Here is a 16,887-nt window from a genome sequence, read left to right on the forward strand (position 1 = left end):
TGTATATATATGTGTATATATATGTATATATGTATATATGTATATATGTGTATATATATGTATATATATGTGTATATGTGTGTATATATGTGTATATATATGTGTGTATATATATATACACACACACACAAACTGATTACTTACAATTTGTGCTGCACGATGTAGGACATCAGATATACCAAGATAGATCTCCTACCTTCAGAAAGCTTACAGATGCATTTTCTACTTTCAAAAAACTCAGTTCAGGGCTGGAGAGGGGGTGTGAGTGTGAGTTGATTTTTTAATTTTTATTTATGTTTATTTTTTTGCTGAAGGAATTACTTTGCAATCACAGAAGAGAGGCATCTAACCTGCCCAGGAATCGAGTCCAGGGAAGACTTCATGAACTGGTTGTTCAAAACTCATTTCTTTCATATCCTGAGCATGCCCACTATGAGCTGGGCCCTGTGATCAGCATGGAGACAGAGTGGTAGAGCAGACAGAATCTCTATCTTGAAGGAGCTTAAAGACTAGTGAAGGACGTCAAGTCAATAGGCAATTAAGACAAACACAAAATACATCCCCAACCCAGAATGAACTAACTTATTTCCTATCTGTTCTCTGCTGGCCCTCAACTGATATATTCGCATTGCCTTAGCATTTTTGTGTAAAGTTTTGGGACATCACTGTATAGAAGCAGTCTGTTGTCTGTGTGAAAAATCAGAGAAGGACATTTCAGGAAGACAGACCAGTATGAGCAAAGAATTGTTCAACAAACAATAGTGTTGTGACCATGCAGGTTGTTGTATGTTGGGCTGAGCTAAAGAGTTGGGTAAATGTAATCTAGTTCAAGGCTAAACTGATCTCACTTATATTATTGTTATCCTGACCCTTGAGTACTTACTAATATAGGAAGACTGTGTGAGCTTCTAGATAAAAGGCATGGCTTTCACTCAAATTTTGAAGAGTCTGTAACAACAACAAAAATCTAAGAAGCACTTCCCTGTGAAAATCAAGAATGAAAACCACCATTGTTTTATATGAGAGGCTAGTGAGTCAAGCTGATCCATCCAAGGTCACATAGCTTGAAAGAATAAATCTAGGACATCAGCTCAGTCCTTCTGCCCCTGTACCCCTTCCCCACACCTCCACAGCCTCACTCCACTGCATGGGGCTACTGCGACCATGGATGGCTCACACAAGGGAGGTGGCTTCCTGTCACTCACGTAGGTGCCCCTTCTTCCTAATTCAGCCATCCCTTATGTGGCATTTTCATGTGCTGGGCATTGTGCTAGGAAAGAATATTCTCTCCCTTTCTTCCTCTACCACCCTTGTTCTCTCTCTTCCTTCCTTCAAACATTTATTGAGCCTCAAAGCTACAAAAGGGGTTGAGGGACAAAAAGAAGTTCCTGTTACTGTTAAAGGACAGACATACAGACAGAAGTTATGGTAGAGTGGGACATACATCACAGGGGAGAAATGTACCATGGCCACTGGAGCCGGGGGAATGGTACTACCTAGGAGTAAGACCTTGGTAACAAAAGAGAAAAGGCAGAAAGAAGAGCTCCTCATCCCCCCCCGCCCCCCAAGCTATTCTCGGGTACTCTAAGGCAACTCAGACACAGCAGTGTTCTTGTTCAAGTCGTCAGTGGTTTCTGGGCCCGCCTGACACCCAATCCCATGGTCATCACTGGGCAGAGTATTGAAGCACGAGTGACCTGACACTGGGCTGAGAACCATGCTTTGTGGCTCACAGGAAGAATGAATTCCCCATGTATTGTACAGAGCTGAACACCAGCCCAGCACCCTGAACATCAGCCTCACGAGTCAGATAAGGATGAGCCCCCAGGAGCTCAGTGAAGGTCAGCAGGAGGGCCCTTCCCTCTTCTCCCACTATGCTCACTTGACCTCAGATTAGGCATTTCTTACCTCCTTACCGTCTACAGACTCAGGATCCATGAAAACTGCATATGTTCTTTTTGGTCCCTCGGTGACTCTAGGACATGTATAAGTATTTACCAGAAGTCGGTAAAGAGAATAGACTATCCTAAGAGAAATGGTGATTTACTGCTGATGGAAGTGTTGTTATCAACAACATGTAGAGTTTCCCAGGCTATGAACCAGTAACATACGTAGCTGTCCAATAGAACCATGTGACAAGCCTGATACTGACATAGATCAGATAGTGCCTCACTGCCACACAGAGAGGAGAGCCCCTTACCCGCTTCCTCTCCTGTCTTACAGGTAAGACAGAAAGCAAAGATGCTTTTTACTTTGTTGGGATGTTCCGCATCACCAACATCGAATTTCTTCCTGAATACCAACAGAAGGAGTCCAGGGAATTTCTATCAGTGGCACGGACTGTGCAGCAAGTGGTGAGGTGATCGGGGGGAGGCGCGGGGGGGTGGTAAGGTTGTGTGAGAGGCTGGGGAGGGGGGGGGCAGGGGTCAGGGGATGGGGGGTTGGGGTGGAGGGGTCACAAGTGTCCCAGGTGAGCAGGGAGGTTCAAGGAAGACGTCAGAGGGAAACACGAGATTTAGCTCATCTTGGCTGTAATTGCTTATTTGATAGAACTGCTAATTAATTTAATTTAATTTGTTTACTCATGTCTTTTATTTATTACTGAAAGTAAAAGCAAATAGCTCTCTGAGCTCCAGTTTTTCTCCTCTGTAAAATAAAGGAAATGGATCAGGCGATCTCTGAAATGTCTTCCAGAACTAAAGTTACAATCATATTGATTAATTTCGGGAGCTCTACACATTTATCTCAACCTCAACACACTGGAATCTCTTTACTTTTTTTTTTTAAAAATTTTCTCTTTATAGAACTAATATGTATTTAGCTATTAAAAATTGTAAAATTCAGAAAGTTACAAAAAGGAACATTAAAATTTTCTTTAACATCATCTCCAGAGATAGAGCCCCTTTTTATTCTGGGCCACATAGACATAGAGGACAGCACAATATTGGAATATTAGTAGATATTCAGTTTTACAATCTGAATTTTTCCTCTTAATGTTGGATTGCATGTTTCTATGCAAGTAAATATTCTTTAAAAAATGTAAATTTTAATAGGTACAAAGTTAGCCAATCCCTTTTTTAAAAAATGTTTATTTAAATTCAATTTAGTTAACATATAGCATATTATTAGTTTCAGGGGTAGAATTTAGTGATTCATCAGTTGCATATAACACCCAGTGCTCATTACATCAAGTGTCCTCCTTAATGCCCATCACCCAGTTACCCCCTCCCCCCCACCCACCTCCCCTCCAGCAACCCTCAGTTTATTTCCTATAGTTAACAGTCCCTTATGGTTTGTCTCCCTCTCTGATTTTATCTTGTTTTATTTTTACTTTCCCTATGTTCATCTGTTTTGTGTCTTAAACTCTCAATGAGTGAAATCATATGGTATTCTTTTGCTTGGCATAATACCCTCTAGTTCCATGCACATCATTGCAAATGGCATAGCCAATCCCTTCTTATTGGATATTTAAGTTGTCTCCCATTTTTCTACTATAGATAATGCTACACAAAACTGCTACATAGATTGTGTGTATCTGTGATTACTTCCTTACCTGATCCCCTAAAAGTGTATACCAATATCTACTCATGGCTCTTAGTACATATTACCAACCAGAAAGCTTCTGCCAGTTTGTATCTGCACAGTGATGATGAGGGTGACCTACACAGTGGTGCCCCTACTGCTGTGACAGGCGCCCTGCCATGTAGAGGGGAGAGCTGTGGGGGGGATAAGCTAAAACAACAGTGGGCACGGTGACTCTTATTTCCTGAAGGCCACCTACACACAGACTATGTAGCTAAATGCTTTACCTTTACTATATATCCGTTAGTCCTCAGATTAGCCCGAAGATTCTTGGTAAGCATTTTGATCGCTTTACAGTAGAAAGACAGGCAGAAAGAAAGAAAGAAAGAGAGGGGGGGGGAGGGAGAAAGGAAGAGAAAGAGAAAGAGAAAAAGAAAAAAAAATAGTGAGGGCTCAGTAGTTTTAGGTAACATATTCTGGGTTGCATAGTGAATTTAAACCCCACAATTAGGTGGGTGATTTTGCCATTAGGTAGGAAGGGGAACACAGGAGGAGGAGATTTGGCAGAGACAGTTTAGCTGTAGAAATGCTGAGGAAGGGCAAAGAAGGTAAATTGAAACAGCTCTCCTTTGGCTCCAGCTCCGCGTTTTAAAAGGGCTGGGTTCCCTAGAGACGGCAGAGGAAGAAGGGGGATGGTAGACCCGGAGGAGGGCACCGCCTGCCCCCTAGTGGCTAGTACGGCAATGTGTCCTTAAGAATATAAATTTTCCAGGTTGTGCATTGATAGAAAAGAGGTTGGGTCAAGGACTTTGACAATGTACTTGAAGGAGTTTGATTTATTAATTGTGGAGAAAAATAACCTTTGGAGTAGGGAGAATACAGAAGTTAAGCTTGGTTAGGGTGTCTGGAGACAGCAATGAATGAACGAAGGTAACTGGTTATTCTTCACGGAGAGCACAGAGACAGGAAGGAACCCAAGACTTGAGCCTTCAGCCAGAGCCCTGCTTTTCTCCTTGCTAGCTGTCAGAGCTTGGGCCCACAGCATGCCAGATACCGCAAAACAAAGCCAAATTTGAAAGACTTCAGACACCTCGGTTTTTCTTTTTCAGGTAAACCTGGTTTATACAACATCTGCCTTCTCTAAATTTTATAAGCAGTCTGTCGTTGCAGATGTCAGGTAATGTATATCTCTTACTTTGGGACTTCTGTGTTTACTCCTGTAAATTCCTCTTAATGCTGTGGAAGGGCTCAGATATGACCACTCTCCAGTAACTTTCTGGGGGCGGCTTTGTGCTTTTAGCACAACTGGTGACCCAACTCAGCCCTGCTGTCATGCTGAGTTTTTCTCTTCATCTGCCAAAACCTGCCCTCTCCCACAGCTGTGATCCTCGGCCCCCGGGATTAATGTTGCTGGGCAAAATGGCCACAATCGTGGCTACCATCGGGTGGGGGTAAAAACAAAACACAGTCCAGGATTTCTCAAAATATGTTCCGCCAAAAACTGGTCACTGGAGATTTTCTGAGGAAAAAACGGATCTCATAGTCAAATAATAGGTATTAAAATTTATTTTATGAATTTTAAATTTTTTATTTTATTAAAACTCATTTTTTTAATTATGTGCTATGTTTCCCCACCTCCAGTATATCTGCAGAGACTCACAATTCACTTTGGCATACCAAAGGCACTAAGAAGTCTGGGAGTAGAGCAATTTGTCTACTTCTCTTTCCTGCATTATTTACCATAGAACACTTAAGGTTTGTTTTTCATAAAACATGACAGTATTTGTGCACTTAGAGCTCTTGCTCCAGGGTTTGGCTAAAAACCAAGTTGGACTCAATTCCTGGATTTGCTACTTATTAACCATATGATTTTCAGTTGTAGTTGGCCTTGACTTCCTTTCCTGTAAAACTGGAATAATAGGACGTTCCTCATAAGATTAAGTGGGATAAAGCAGAATTTAGCACTGTGTCTGGACATGGCAAAGTGTCAAAAATCATAGTTGTTGTTATTTGTAATAGCAGTGAATGACTGATATCCATAAAAATAGTGTATTCTCCAGGGAGATGCAACTATACACAAATGATTCTAGATGTGAACCCAACACAGGAAGACACATACTATGATGCTTTCCCTTCCCAATTCCCACAATAAGAGTCAATGACTTCTTAAAGAAGGAATTTTGGAAGTTGAAGGAGGTCCTCACTGGCTTTACCTTGAATCATTCAGTCGGGTCACTGGCTTTTTATGAGAGTCCACTTCCTAAGATATATACCTGAACATCTCTCTTTTTTTTTTCCTATAGCAGCAACAACAAAGGTGGCCTCCTTGTCCACTTTTGGATTGTGTTTGTTATGCCACATGCCAAGAGCCATATCTTCTGTGAGGACTGTGTGGCCGCCATTTTGAAGGACTCCATCCAGACGAGCATCATAAACCGAACCTCTGTGGGGAGCTTGCAGGGCCTTGCTGTAGACATGGACTCTGTGGTACTAAATGGTGATTACTGGGTAATTCTCCTTTATGCGTTCCTTCCTGCAGCACTGCTGATACTGCCATTAAACACGGTCGTTATTGTAATGAATTGTATTCCCTTCTGCAATCCCAGTAAAACAGCATTAGCTGAGGACATTGATAAAGGAAATTGCTAAATGTTATATACAATGATTGGACAATAGAAGTGGGTTCAAAATATATATGAGATTGAATTTGTTACAGTGTCCCCTGCCCTATATTTAATTCAACTATACGAGTCTTCAAACTAAGGCTCCAACTCCTGAAGAAGAAAGAATTTTGCTGAGGCTTATCTTGTCTTTTCCTTTGTCCAGATAGAACCTAGAACTGCACCAGTGTTATAGAGTGTTGCCCAGCATTCCACAATTGCCTGTTGAATAGCCCTGCCAAAATGCAAATTTTATCATTCAATTTGCCAGTAAAATACTTTAATTAATTGTGTGACCCCCAAATTATGCAACTTTCTCTCTTGATTTAAATCATATAGATGTAGATATAGATATAGATATAAATAGATAGATATTGATCGATCTATATACCAGGCATGTAATGTAGTAGTATGTGGCTGATAAGTATTGCTAAATGAATGAATGAAGTGGAAAAGTGGAAAAGTCTGCACCACAAATACTATTTCAGATCTAGGACTAATTATTATTATATTTGGTTGCTTTTTACCTTTAGGGATGTTTAAATGTGTCACTATGGACAATTTCAAGCATCAAGAAAAGTAAAGAGAATACTATCATGAACTCTCATATACCCTTTACTCAGCTTCAACAACTATGAACTCCTGGCCATCCCACTTGCTCTCGAAATACATAAACAACTTCCCCCACCCTCCCTGGATCATGTTAAAGCAAATCCCAGATATGAGGAATTGCTTTTAGAGGACTGAAAGGAATTTTTACTGAGCAAAATTCTAACAAAATGAAATGCTGGAACTGATAGTCTCTTTTCCATGTGTTTTTTCAATGCAGCTGGGCTTCGGTCAGATTACTCTTCAACTATAGGATCTGGTAAAGTATGACATGCAGTTTCTCCTACGCTGCCTCCAAATCACTATCCTTTTTGGCTATAGTTTTCTTTTTCTTTTTTTTTTTTTTAAGATTTCATTTATTTATTTGACAGAGAGAGACACAGCGAGAGAGGGAACATAAGCAGGGGGAGTGGGAGAGGGAGAAGCAGGCTTCCCGCTGAGCAGGGAGCTCCATCCCAGGACCCTGGGATCATGACCTGAGCCGAAGGCAGACGCTCAACGACTGAGCCGCCCAGGCGCCCCTATAGCTTTCTTTTTCAAATGATGGCATTTGGTAGTGCTCTCTCAGTTGCCTGTGACAGAAATACACTCGAACTGGCTTAAGCCCAGAAGAAACGTGATTGGCTCTTGTAACTGGGACATACATGGAATGTTCTGGCTTCAGGCATGTTTGGGGCCAGGTTGTAAAATAAAATATCATCAGAACTCTGCATCTCTGCTTTTCCCTGTTGAAGCTTCATCGAGTGTATTCTTCTAATGCAGTGTCATGACTGGCAACCAATAGATCCAAGCTTATAATTTATCAGTAGCAGTAATAGTAGAAAAAAGAAAAAAGAGAAAAGCCCACACAAATTTCCAGAATTTTTGCAGAAGTCCTGGGGCTGATCTCAGTGTCTCAGATCAGCTGGCTTGCCCATTTATGAACCAGTTTCTTTTACTCTGATTGGCCAGTCTGGGTCACGTTCCCATCTCTGGACCTCGAGGTGAGTTTAACCCCAACCAAACCATACAGGCAGGGTAAGGATAGTTTCTCAAAGTAAAGTCTTGGTGCTGTTACCAGAAGAGAGGGGAGTGGATTCCAGGCTGACAAAAACAGCAGAGGTCCTCCACTCTTACTGTTTATAAAGATGTCTAGAAAAGTCATTCCTAAAACAAAACAAAATAAAAGTGCTGTCTCCACAGACAAAGGCTGCTCTCAGTCCTTCTATGCAGATCATCTGTCTCTCCGCTACCCTCTGGAGATTTCTGCAACCTCAGGGAGGCTGATGTGCCACTTCAAGCTGGTGGCCATTGTGGGCTATCTGATTCGTCTCTCTATAGAGTCCGTCCAGATTGAAGCTGCCAACTGTGTCACCGACTCCCTGACCATTTACGACTCCCTCTTGCCAATCCGGAGCACCATCTTGTATAGGTACTCGGGTTGGCGAGTAAAAAGACTTTTTTACAGTATCTCTCTTGGGCAGTATCTCCTTTCCCTTAGACTTTGAAACCTGTTTTTGTGTGCACTTGTGAGATTCGAGACTGACCCAGGCCTTACTTAGTATCCCCTGTATTAGCCAGCGCCTATCAGACACAACTTTTGCTTTTTACTTGTTGCTTACAAGGGTCAAAATCAGTATAACAGGAACTTCAGCCAATATTTCTGAAATCTAGCTGACTTTTCTGTTTAATTTTACTTTTGTTGCAACTGCAATGAAATCTACTGTTTCATTAGAGTGTGAGAATAAAAATTCTGATGATTGCATACCGTTAGTAAAACAATTAAAATTTTTCCCCTTATTAAAAAGATAACACAATTGTTCATTGTGAAAGTGAACAGAGAAAAAGATCAATATTTCACAGTCCCATTAGCTAGAACAAATGTCTGTTATGTTTTTGCACATTCTCATTCTACACACACACACACACACACACACACACACACACATATTTATATGCCCTAGTATTTTTTACTTACTAGTAGACATCTTTTTATGAGTGCTTACTATCTTGATAATTTAATAATGATAGCTACACTTTATCAAAAATGTACTATTTGTTACTCACTGTGCTAAAAAGGCACATGAATTATCTTATTATTTTTAATAGTGCTTATGTATATAACCGTGTTTTATGTATGTATGTATATATATTTTGGTGATGAATATGCATATGCTAGAAATTTCAACAGTACATAATGGTTACAGTGAAAAATAAGTTGGTCCCTGGCTCCCATTCCTCAGTCATTATTATTATTTCTTTTCATCCTTCCAGACATACTATGCTATTATCACACATAATCCTCACCCCAATGCCACAAGGAGTAGACTCTTGGTACTACCACTGTTTCATAGTAGGGGATTTGGCATTCATGAAGATGAGTTACTCGACTGCCCAAGCTCTTTCGGCCAGTTTAGAGATGGAGCTGAGTTTTGAACCCAGTTTTCCTGAGGGCAGAGCTCAGGACCCCAGCCATTTCAATAGTTGTCTACGCCTTGCTCGCTCTCAAGGTGGGGGGCGTCCAGTGACAGCCATCCAGAATTCTATGATAGTTACTGGGCAGAAGTTTCTAACCCTTATCAGCTCCCCTTCGTGGTGCCCTGTGGCAGATGAAGATCTGGCTGGCGGAGTCTGACTAACAAGAACCGTGTGGATAGCCTGGGAAATGGGTGGGATTAGTGGTGGATGGAGGCTCACTGCTCAATAACCTGTTATCCACGGACTTTTGTTGTCTGGTTTCAGAATTTGTGAACCTACAAGAATGATAATGTCCTTTGTCTCCACAAATAATCTCATGTTGGTGTCATTTAAGTCTCCTCAGATACGGAGGCTATCGGGAATCCGGGCATTTTTCGAGGTCATTCCAGAAGAAAGTAAGTCTCTCCCAATTGAAAAAAGTCACCTTGAAAAGTATCTATTATGATACTCCAGTCTTATCTCTCCTGAGGCTGTGTTGTAATACCAGTCCTCTTAGTCAGGGACTTTGACTCAGGGTCCAGTCAGAGGAGAGAGATCATATTATTTAAACAGAGAGGATTTAATGTGAAGAATTGTTAACTCGGCATAAAGGTGTCAGCTAGGTCAATCAAAAGGCAGAAAGAAAACCGTAAGGTGTTCTGGGTGTAATACATGTAGGAAGCAACTACCCCTCTGTAGTTCGGTGGGGGGGGGGGGCAGAGGAAAGTGGTGGCAATGCTGACAATTTACAGTGTGGAGGGGGGTCTGTGGACTGAAACTCAGACCTCTGGCGCAGGGGAGCGGGGGTTGCTGCTCAGCTGATGCGGTGTCTCTGAGTTCAGAGCCGGTGTTCACGGACTTGGGACCCAGACCTTCAAGGAGGGGGTGCCAGACAGCCGGGGCTGGTATCTTCGAGGAAGATGCAATAAAATGGAAGTTGGGAAAACTGCATACAGGATTCAACTCTGCTATAGGAAGAAAGTGTAGCTGTGCGAAGGAGGGGGAGCGAATGGGGGGGAGAAGGGGAAGAAGGGGGATGGGGTAAGAATCGTTGCTGGGGTACCTTTCCCAGGAAGTGGAAACGAAACACGCAAGAAGCCCCATTCTGCCTCCTTCAAGTTTTCTAGTCTTCCTGTAGCGCCCCCTATTGGCTGGGCCTGGCAGGAAGCCAGGTGGCAAGGGAGAGAAGCGGTTCGCAAGGTCCCCGTAAGAGCGTCGGAAAAGGGTGCATTGGCAGCTCAGCGATGATAGCACAGAACCTACCACACTACAGTGGCTGTCTTCCGTGAACTCTCGTTAATAGCTCTGCGTGTGAATGCCATCCTAGAAAGTGCACGGGAAGTAAAACTCAGAGATTAGTGGGTTTTCCTAGGTCAGAGAGTGAGCAAAAAGTGACCTAGCTCCCTTTCATTCTTCTCCTTTTGACTTGGGTTGACGAAGTAAAACAAAACAAAACAAAAAAAAGAGCCTTCACTGCAACTCTAGTCTTTTTGTAATATTTGTTGCCTTGTAACCGGTCAGATCTTCCAGGTCATGTCTTGGTAACTTCTTTCTGAGCACTGACAAGGCCAAAAGGAGCGGAATGAGAGATGTGGGTGAGGAGGACAGTGGATCTGGCTTAAGTTAGATTGTCATAGCTTCGTAGGTCCACCGACATTTTAAGGCAGTGGCTTATTTTGATAGGTTTTTTTCTGTCAAATTATTACAAAACTAAATATAAAATTGATTTATTGAACCAAATTGAACTAGCTATTTGAAATGTTGTTGTGTTGAAAATTATCTCTAACTCCAAAGATTAAAAATATGATTAGCTCAGAAATATTGCAGTGGAATTTGTGAACAATTATTGAGCATGTACTATATGCCAGGAATGATTTCAGGTGTTAGGGAAAGTGGGAAACAAAATAGATAAAAATCAGTACTCTCAAGGAAATTGCATTTTAGCAGAAGGATGACCCTACAGTACGAATAGACATTTAGACTGTTTTTATTTAAACAGAACAACATGTTATGTAAACTGGGGATATTTCTTCAACAACAAATATACACTCAATTGAACAAATAAGCTCAGAAGCCTTAAAATATATTTAAGCTATGTTTTTAAAGAGAGTAATAGCATCCTCTAGATCTGTAGTCAAAATATGATCAGAAAACAAATATAGAATTTGAATAAGAAGATAAGCTATATGTCTATAGGGTACTGTTTCTTTTTGGAAAAACTAGTTTAAATTTCAAGAAGTGTGTAAGTTTGTTGATCAAGGAGTGTGTGTTTGTAGTTAAAGAAATGTATGCAGTGCATTTCCCATAGTCTCACAACTGCAAGTCATTGTGTGTGTTACTGGATATTTTTTTCAGAGTGTGAAAACACAGTATTGGTCAAAGAAATCACTGGCTTTGAAGGGAAAATTTCAAGTCCGTATTACCCAAGCTACTATCCTCCGAAATGCAAGTGTACCTGGAAATTTCAGGTAGCCTAGTTTTACCACTACTTTAGAAAAATTTTGTTATCTTACGTTTAGTAGCAATCTATTTTTAATTACCTTTATTTTTTACTACAAAAAGAATGTTAGTTAATTTTATAATATCTAAACAATCAAATACATTACCTAGAACATGAAAGTTCCTTGTAATTTCAACCTGCTGCCCATAAATTTACTGTTCTTTGCAGATGGGGTTATTTTTCCAATTGTTATTTTGATTTGTTTGTATTAAAAAATGCAAAGATACTGTTACGGGATCAAACAATTTATTATTTTACTGTGATAGAGCTCACTTATCAATTTTTAATTATTTCACTGTCAGCATTTTTGTAAGAATAATAAAAAATAATAAATTGAATTAGGCAGTGTATATTTCAGTTATATAAACAAACCAAATTTTGTAAATTTATATAAAATATATACATCGCCGCCTGGTCCTTAACAGAGTTCCTTCTTTTTTTTTTTTCTTTAAAATTTTAGTCTATAACTATTTTTCTTTCTCCAACTGTAGTGTCCTGTGGGGGAACATAGGGCAGGGCTCTTTCAGCATCTACGTGTAAAACCATTTTTGTGAGGCATAGCAATTAGACGTAAGTGGCAAGGAGTTTAGGGTTTGCATTCATTCAGCATGTTATTATTAAATGCCTACTATGTGTCCGCAGTATTCCAGACACTGGGATCCATGGTACCTGAGGCACATTCACAAAAGCTCGGCTCTCATGGAGCTTACCGTACAGTAGGGGGAGACAGGCGACAAACGAACAAAAAGATGTACAGTAGGTTATACGGTGGCACAACGCTATGGAGAAGAACAAAGCAGGAAAGGGGGCTCTGGAGCTGAGTGGGTGATGGGAGTATGAAGGGCAGGATGTGAGGAATTTGTTACCTTAAATAGCACAGCCAGGGGAAGCCTCGCCAACAAGTGGACTTTTGCACAGAAACCTGAGAGAGATGAGGGAACTGACCCATGCGTCACTAGAATCAGAGTGTTGTAGGCAAAGAGAACAGATGAGACCAAGGCCCTGAGGCAGGGGCATGCTTGCTGCATGTCTCATTTGTACACAAAGAGTCAAATATATATTTTTTAAAGATTTTATTTGTTTATTTGACAGAGAGAGACACAGCGGGAGAGGGAACACAAGCAAGGGGGAGTGGGAGAGGGAGAAGCAGGCTTCCCGCCGAGCAGGGAGCCCGATGTGGGGCTTGATCCCAGGACCCCGGGATCGTGACCTGTGCTGAAGGCAGACGCCTAAGGACTGAGCCACCCAGGCGCCCCAGAGTTAAATATTTTTAATAATTTTATTATACCCAAATGTGTACTTAGTGTCAATGTCCTGATGGCATACACCCTTAAATTATTTTTTTCGTCTTTGTTGCAAACATTTCCAAGATAATGAAAACCCAAAGGTTCTGGACTCTTGCTCACCACCAGATTCTTAATGCCTCAGGGCAGCAGAATCTCAGTGCCTCAGGTCACTCATGAGTTGGGGAAGGAAAAAGAGAATCAAATCTGTCTCTTCCATCTCTCCAAAAAAGCGGGTGTATCTTCTTTATGACATCCAGAACAAGAAAAGCCCATTCCCAAAAGCTCTATCAAATGTTTGAAGTTCCTTCGAGGTAAAATAAACATTGATTCCGTGATAACCCATTAAACCTAATGTGAAGATCCCTAAATATTGTTCTAGTCGGGATCTAAAAAAGAATACTAGATTCTATTTCACTACAGGTGAAGGGTTAGAGATGCTGAGTAAAAAGAACTCTTCATAAAGAAAAAGCATGCCACTGAGGGAGTGTGGAGAAGGGAGAGGGGAGACAGACAGGAAATCCTGGGGACAGACTGGGGTGGGTGACACCATTTCCCAGAGGTCAAGGTTGGTCCTCCTCAGTGTGGACGTTAAATAAAGCTGTCCCTTTCTCGGATGGCTTTGAACAGCCACCTAAAATTTTGTGATAGCATGTTTCTGCAAATGGAATTCATGTAAAAAAATAATGTCACCTGTAAAATAGCTTTGAATTTATTGCAAACGACTGAGAAGAATGACTTGACAAAAATATTGACTCAAGTCATGATAAAACCTTTTATACACAAGAGTTGGTTTCTATCATCCTCAATCCTTCTTAGCGCTTGTCTGATTTCTAAATGTAACTGAAGAGCCATCAATCCCTTTTGCAAACTCCCTTTCAGCTGAGTTTTAAGGTCTCATTTATCTGAGAAGGATTAACTCCCGTTCCAACCTAAAGTCCCTGCGATTTTTCTCCCAAGAATTAACAAATGTTTATTGAATGTCAGTTTCAGGCGCATAACCATAGGGAACACTCGGTAGCAAAGTCAAGTCCTTGTTCTTTTGGAGCTTACAGACTGCAGGGGAAAGAGGTGTGGTGAAATGTGAAAAAGAGTATTGAGGCTTATAACATGTCACCTACATTTGTTTCGGGCACACACATTTTTATTTGCTCTTAAAACATACCTCTGATAGAGGAGAGAGACTCATCACGTTTTATAAATAGGGAAATAGAGCTGGGGCAAGCCACTGGCCAGAGGCTATTCAAAAAAAAAAAAAAAAAAGTGACCCAGGCAGCATTAAAAGGAATCCTGCCCCCCCATACGCAAATCCGCCCTCCAGGTCCCTAAAGATGTTCAGTTTCCCTATGTTTCATAACAATCGCTTAGTTGAATATTTACCTCCCTCTCTCTTCCTTCTTTTTGTTTTCCAACTAATACATTTTGTTATGCGATCTCAGAAGAGAAACATGGAGTGGGGTTTTGAATTGTTTTATCACAGATGCCATCAGCCTAGCACCCACCAACTTAGATGCATCCGACACAAGCAGAGATTACAGTGGCCCATGTCAGTTCACCTCCTCGTGTCATTAGGAAAAAGGTGGGATTCTCCAGAAAGGAATCCCTCTTCCCTGCTTCTTTTTTTTTTTTTTAAATATTTTATTTATTTATTTGAGAGAGAGAGAGAATGAGAGATAGAAAGCACGAGAGGGAAGAGGGTCAGAGGGAGAAGCAGACTCCCTGCTGAGCAGGGAGCCCGATGTGGGACTCGATCCCGGGACTCCAGGATCATGACCTGAGCCGAAGGCAGTCACTTAACCAACTGAGCCACCCAGGCACCCCCTCTTCCCTGCTTCTGTGGCAAACACATAACCACCGAAGTTTCTAGTGCCCGTTGGAAACAGTGCAGCGGGTTCTGTGTCCTGTTGCTACCACTGACTAGAGAAATATTTCAATACAGCAGGTCCAGATCAGGAGAAATCCTCCCCTTACTTGGGTAAAAGTTCCCAAAGCAGAGGCAGGGGTTGGGCAGTGGGAACAGAGGACACAGGACATAGAAGGAAATAGCATACTTAGTGGTTTTTCATTTTTGTCCATTTGTTGAACAAAATAGCTCACAATGCTCTGTAGAACTGCACCTCATGACCCCACTGGGGTCAAGCTGGCTAATATCAGTAGTGCCTCTTGGCCAATCTGGCCACAAATGTAGATTTGTGTGCAAATCTGTATCAGTAGAATCTGGTGTGCAAGGGGACTTAATTCTTCTCACTGTGAAGAAGATTTGTAGATTGGGGGGTGGTGATGCATTTAAATCTATTTTACTTTGGAGTGATGGAACACAGTGAAAATGCCTATGTAAGCTTCTTATGAAGAATTTGCATTGGAGTACGTCCTTACGCTATAAAATTACAGTGGTTACTCAAGGTATTTACTATCAGTTTGCATCTTTTCTTCTTTTTTTTTAATTTGAAGAAAAAATCAGATAACAAGACTGGGCAAAAAATTAATGTGTGCCCTCAGGAACCCTTGGTTTTTATTGAACATAAGACAATCCCGTTCCTGGGGCACCTGAGTGGCTCAGTCGTTAAGTGTCTGCCTTCAGCTCAGGTCATGATCCCAGCGTCCTGCATCGGGCTCCCTGCTCCGCGGGAAGCCTGCTTCTCCCTCTCCCACTCCCCCTGCTTGTATTCCTGCTCTCACTGTCTTTCTCTCTGTCAAATAAAGAAATAAAATCTTAAAAAAGAAAAAAAAGACAATCCCTTGACTCTTGAGCCCTCACTGTCCACTTCCAGGCGCCATGATACACTGTGGCACCTGGAAAGACCACCATGTGGCCTTCAGGGAATTGCAGGGCAACCTTGGACATGCCACTTATTTTTGGTTAATTTTGATTTCTTCTATAAAATATGACTCATACTACCTTCCTAACTGTGTTGTTATGTTTAAATGAGAGACATAAAGAGCCTCTCGAAGATACGTTGAGAGAGGAGGGCTACTACATCTAAGTACATGTTAGAAAGAAGTACATGCACACAACAGAGAAATTGTAACATCAAATATGTTGACATCTCTAAAAACCAAATATCAGAGTAATAAAAATCAATGGGTAAAATCCATCTCTTAAAAGAAAAAGACAACAGGATTGAATCACAAAGTGTTACCTATAACTTAATTGTATATTATTTACAAAAGATGGCAGAATAAAAAGTGATTTAATAAAGCTGAAAGTAAAAGGGTGGGCAATATCATACCGACATTATAAACAAAAAGAAACTAGGCATCAAAACCTTAGCACCAGACAACGTGGAAGTCAACATTAGGGCAACAACATTGGGTGAGAAATGGAAGGTGATCTATAATGATAAAGAGAGCAATCCACGTGAAGGTCTGTGATAATTATTTTTGTACCAAAGGACATAACATTAATACTCATAAATCAAAATCTATAGGAAATACAGAGAGAAATGGATGATGCTTAACTATGAGATTTTAGTTCCTTTCCTTTGGTTCCTGACAGGGGTAGTGGGGACAATAACTACAGCTGGGAAGGATATTAAACCACACAGATAATGAGTTTGGCTATATACCCATGTATATACATACACACAAACAAACATACATACATACATTACCCTTTTCTTTTACCCTTGGAGCATTCACAAATTCGATCACACCAAAATCCTTAATAAATAAAAACATGAAAAAGCAATATAGGCAACAAATAATTTCTTATCTAATTAGTATAGAACTAGAAAACTTGAGAGTGGGTGAACAAAAATTCCACTCCCTGGAAATGTGAAAATTCTCTCTAAATAATTCCTGGGTCAAAGTGAAAATTAAAACTAAAATCATGACATAACAAAAAGATGTATGTGACTGTCATACAATGTTGTAAAAA

At 40.9% G+C, this 16,887-nt stretch overlaps 1 protein-coding gene across 2 annotated transcripts in view; it reads left to right on the top strand.

Annotated features, from left to right (window-relative positions):
• Positions 1-16,887, top strand: part of TMPRSS7 (transmembrane serine protease 7) — a 36,513-nt gene that overhangs the window by 2,742 nt on the left and 16,884 nt on the right. Inside the window, exons 3-9 of one of the 2 annotated variants that reach the window (XM_073901289.1) lie at positions 2,224-2,354; positions 4,632-4,699; positions 5,826-6,019; positions 7,012-7,050; positions 7,974-8,202; positions 9,513-9,643; positions 11,583-11,695. In XM_073901289.1, coding sequence (XP_073757390.1) covers positions 2,224-2,354; positions 4,632-4,699; positions 5,826-6,019; positions 7,012-7,050; positions 7,974-8,202; positions 9,513-9,643; positions 11,583-11,695 — 905 coding nt within the window. Of the gene's footprint in view, positions 1-2,223; positions 2,355-4,631; positions 4,700-5,825; positions 6,020-7,011; positions 7,051-7,973; positions 8,203-9,489; positions 9,644-11,582; positions 11,696-16,887 lie in introns of both variants that reach the window. The other variant, XM_073901238.1, reaches the window with a different exon arrangement.

Source organism: Callorhinus ursinus, unplaced genomic scaffold, assembly GCF_003265705.2.
Source record: "Callorhinus ursinus isolate GAN/ISIS: 27379988/994484 unplaced genomic scaffold, GSC_fseal_2.0 scaffold1, whole genome shotgun sequence".
NCBI lineage: Eukaryota > Metazoa > Chordata > Mammalia > Carnivora > Otariidae > Callorhinus > Callorhinus ursinus.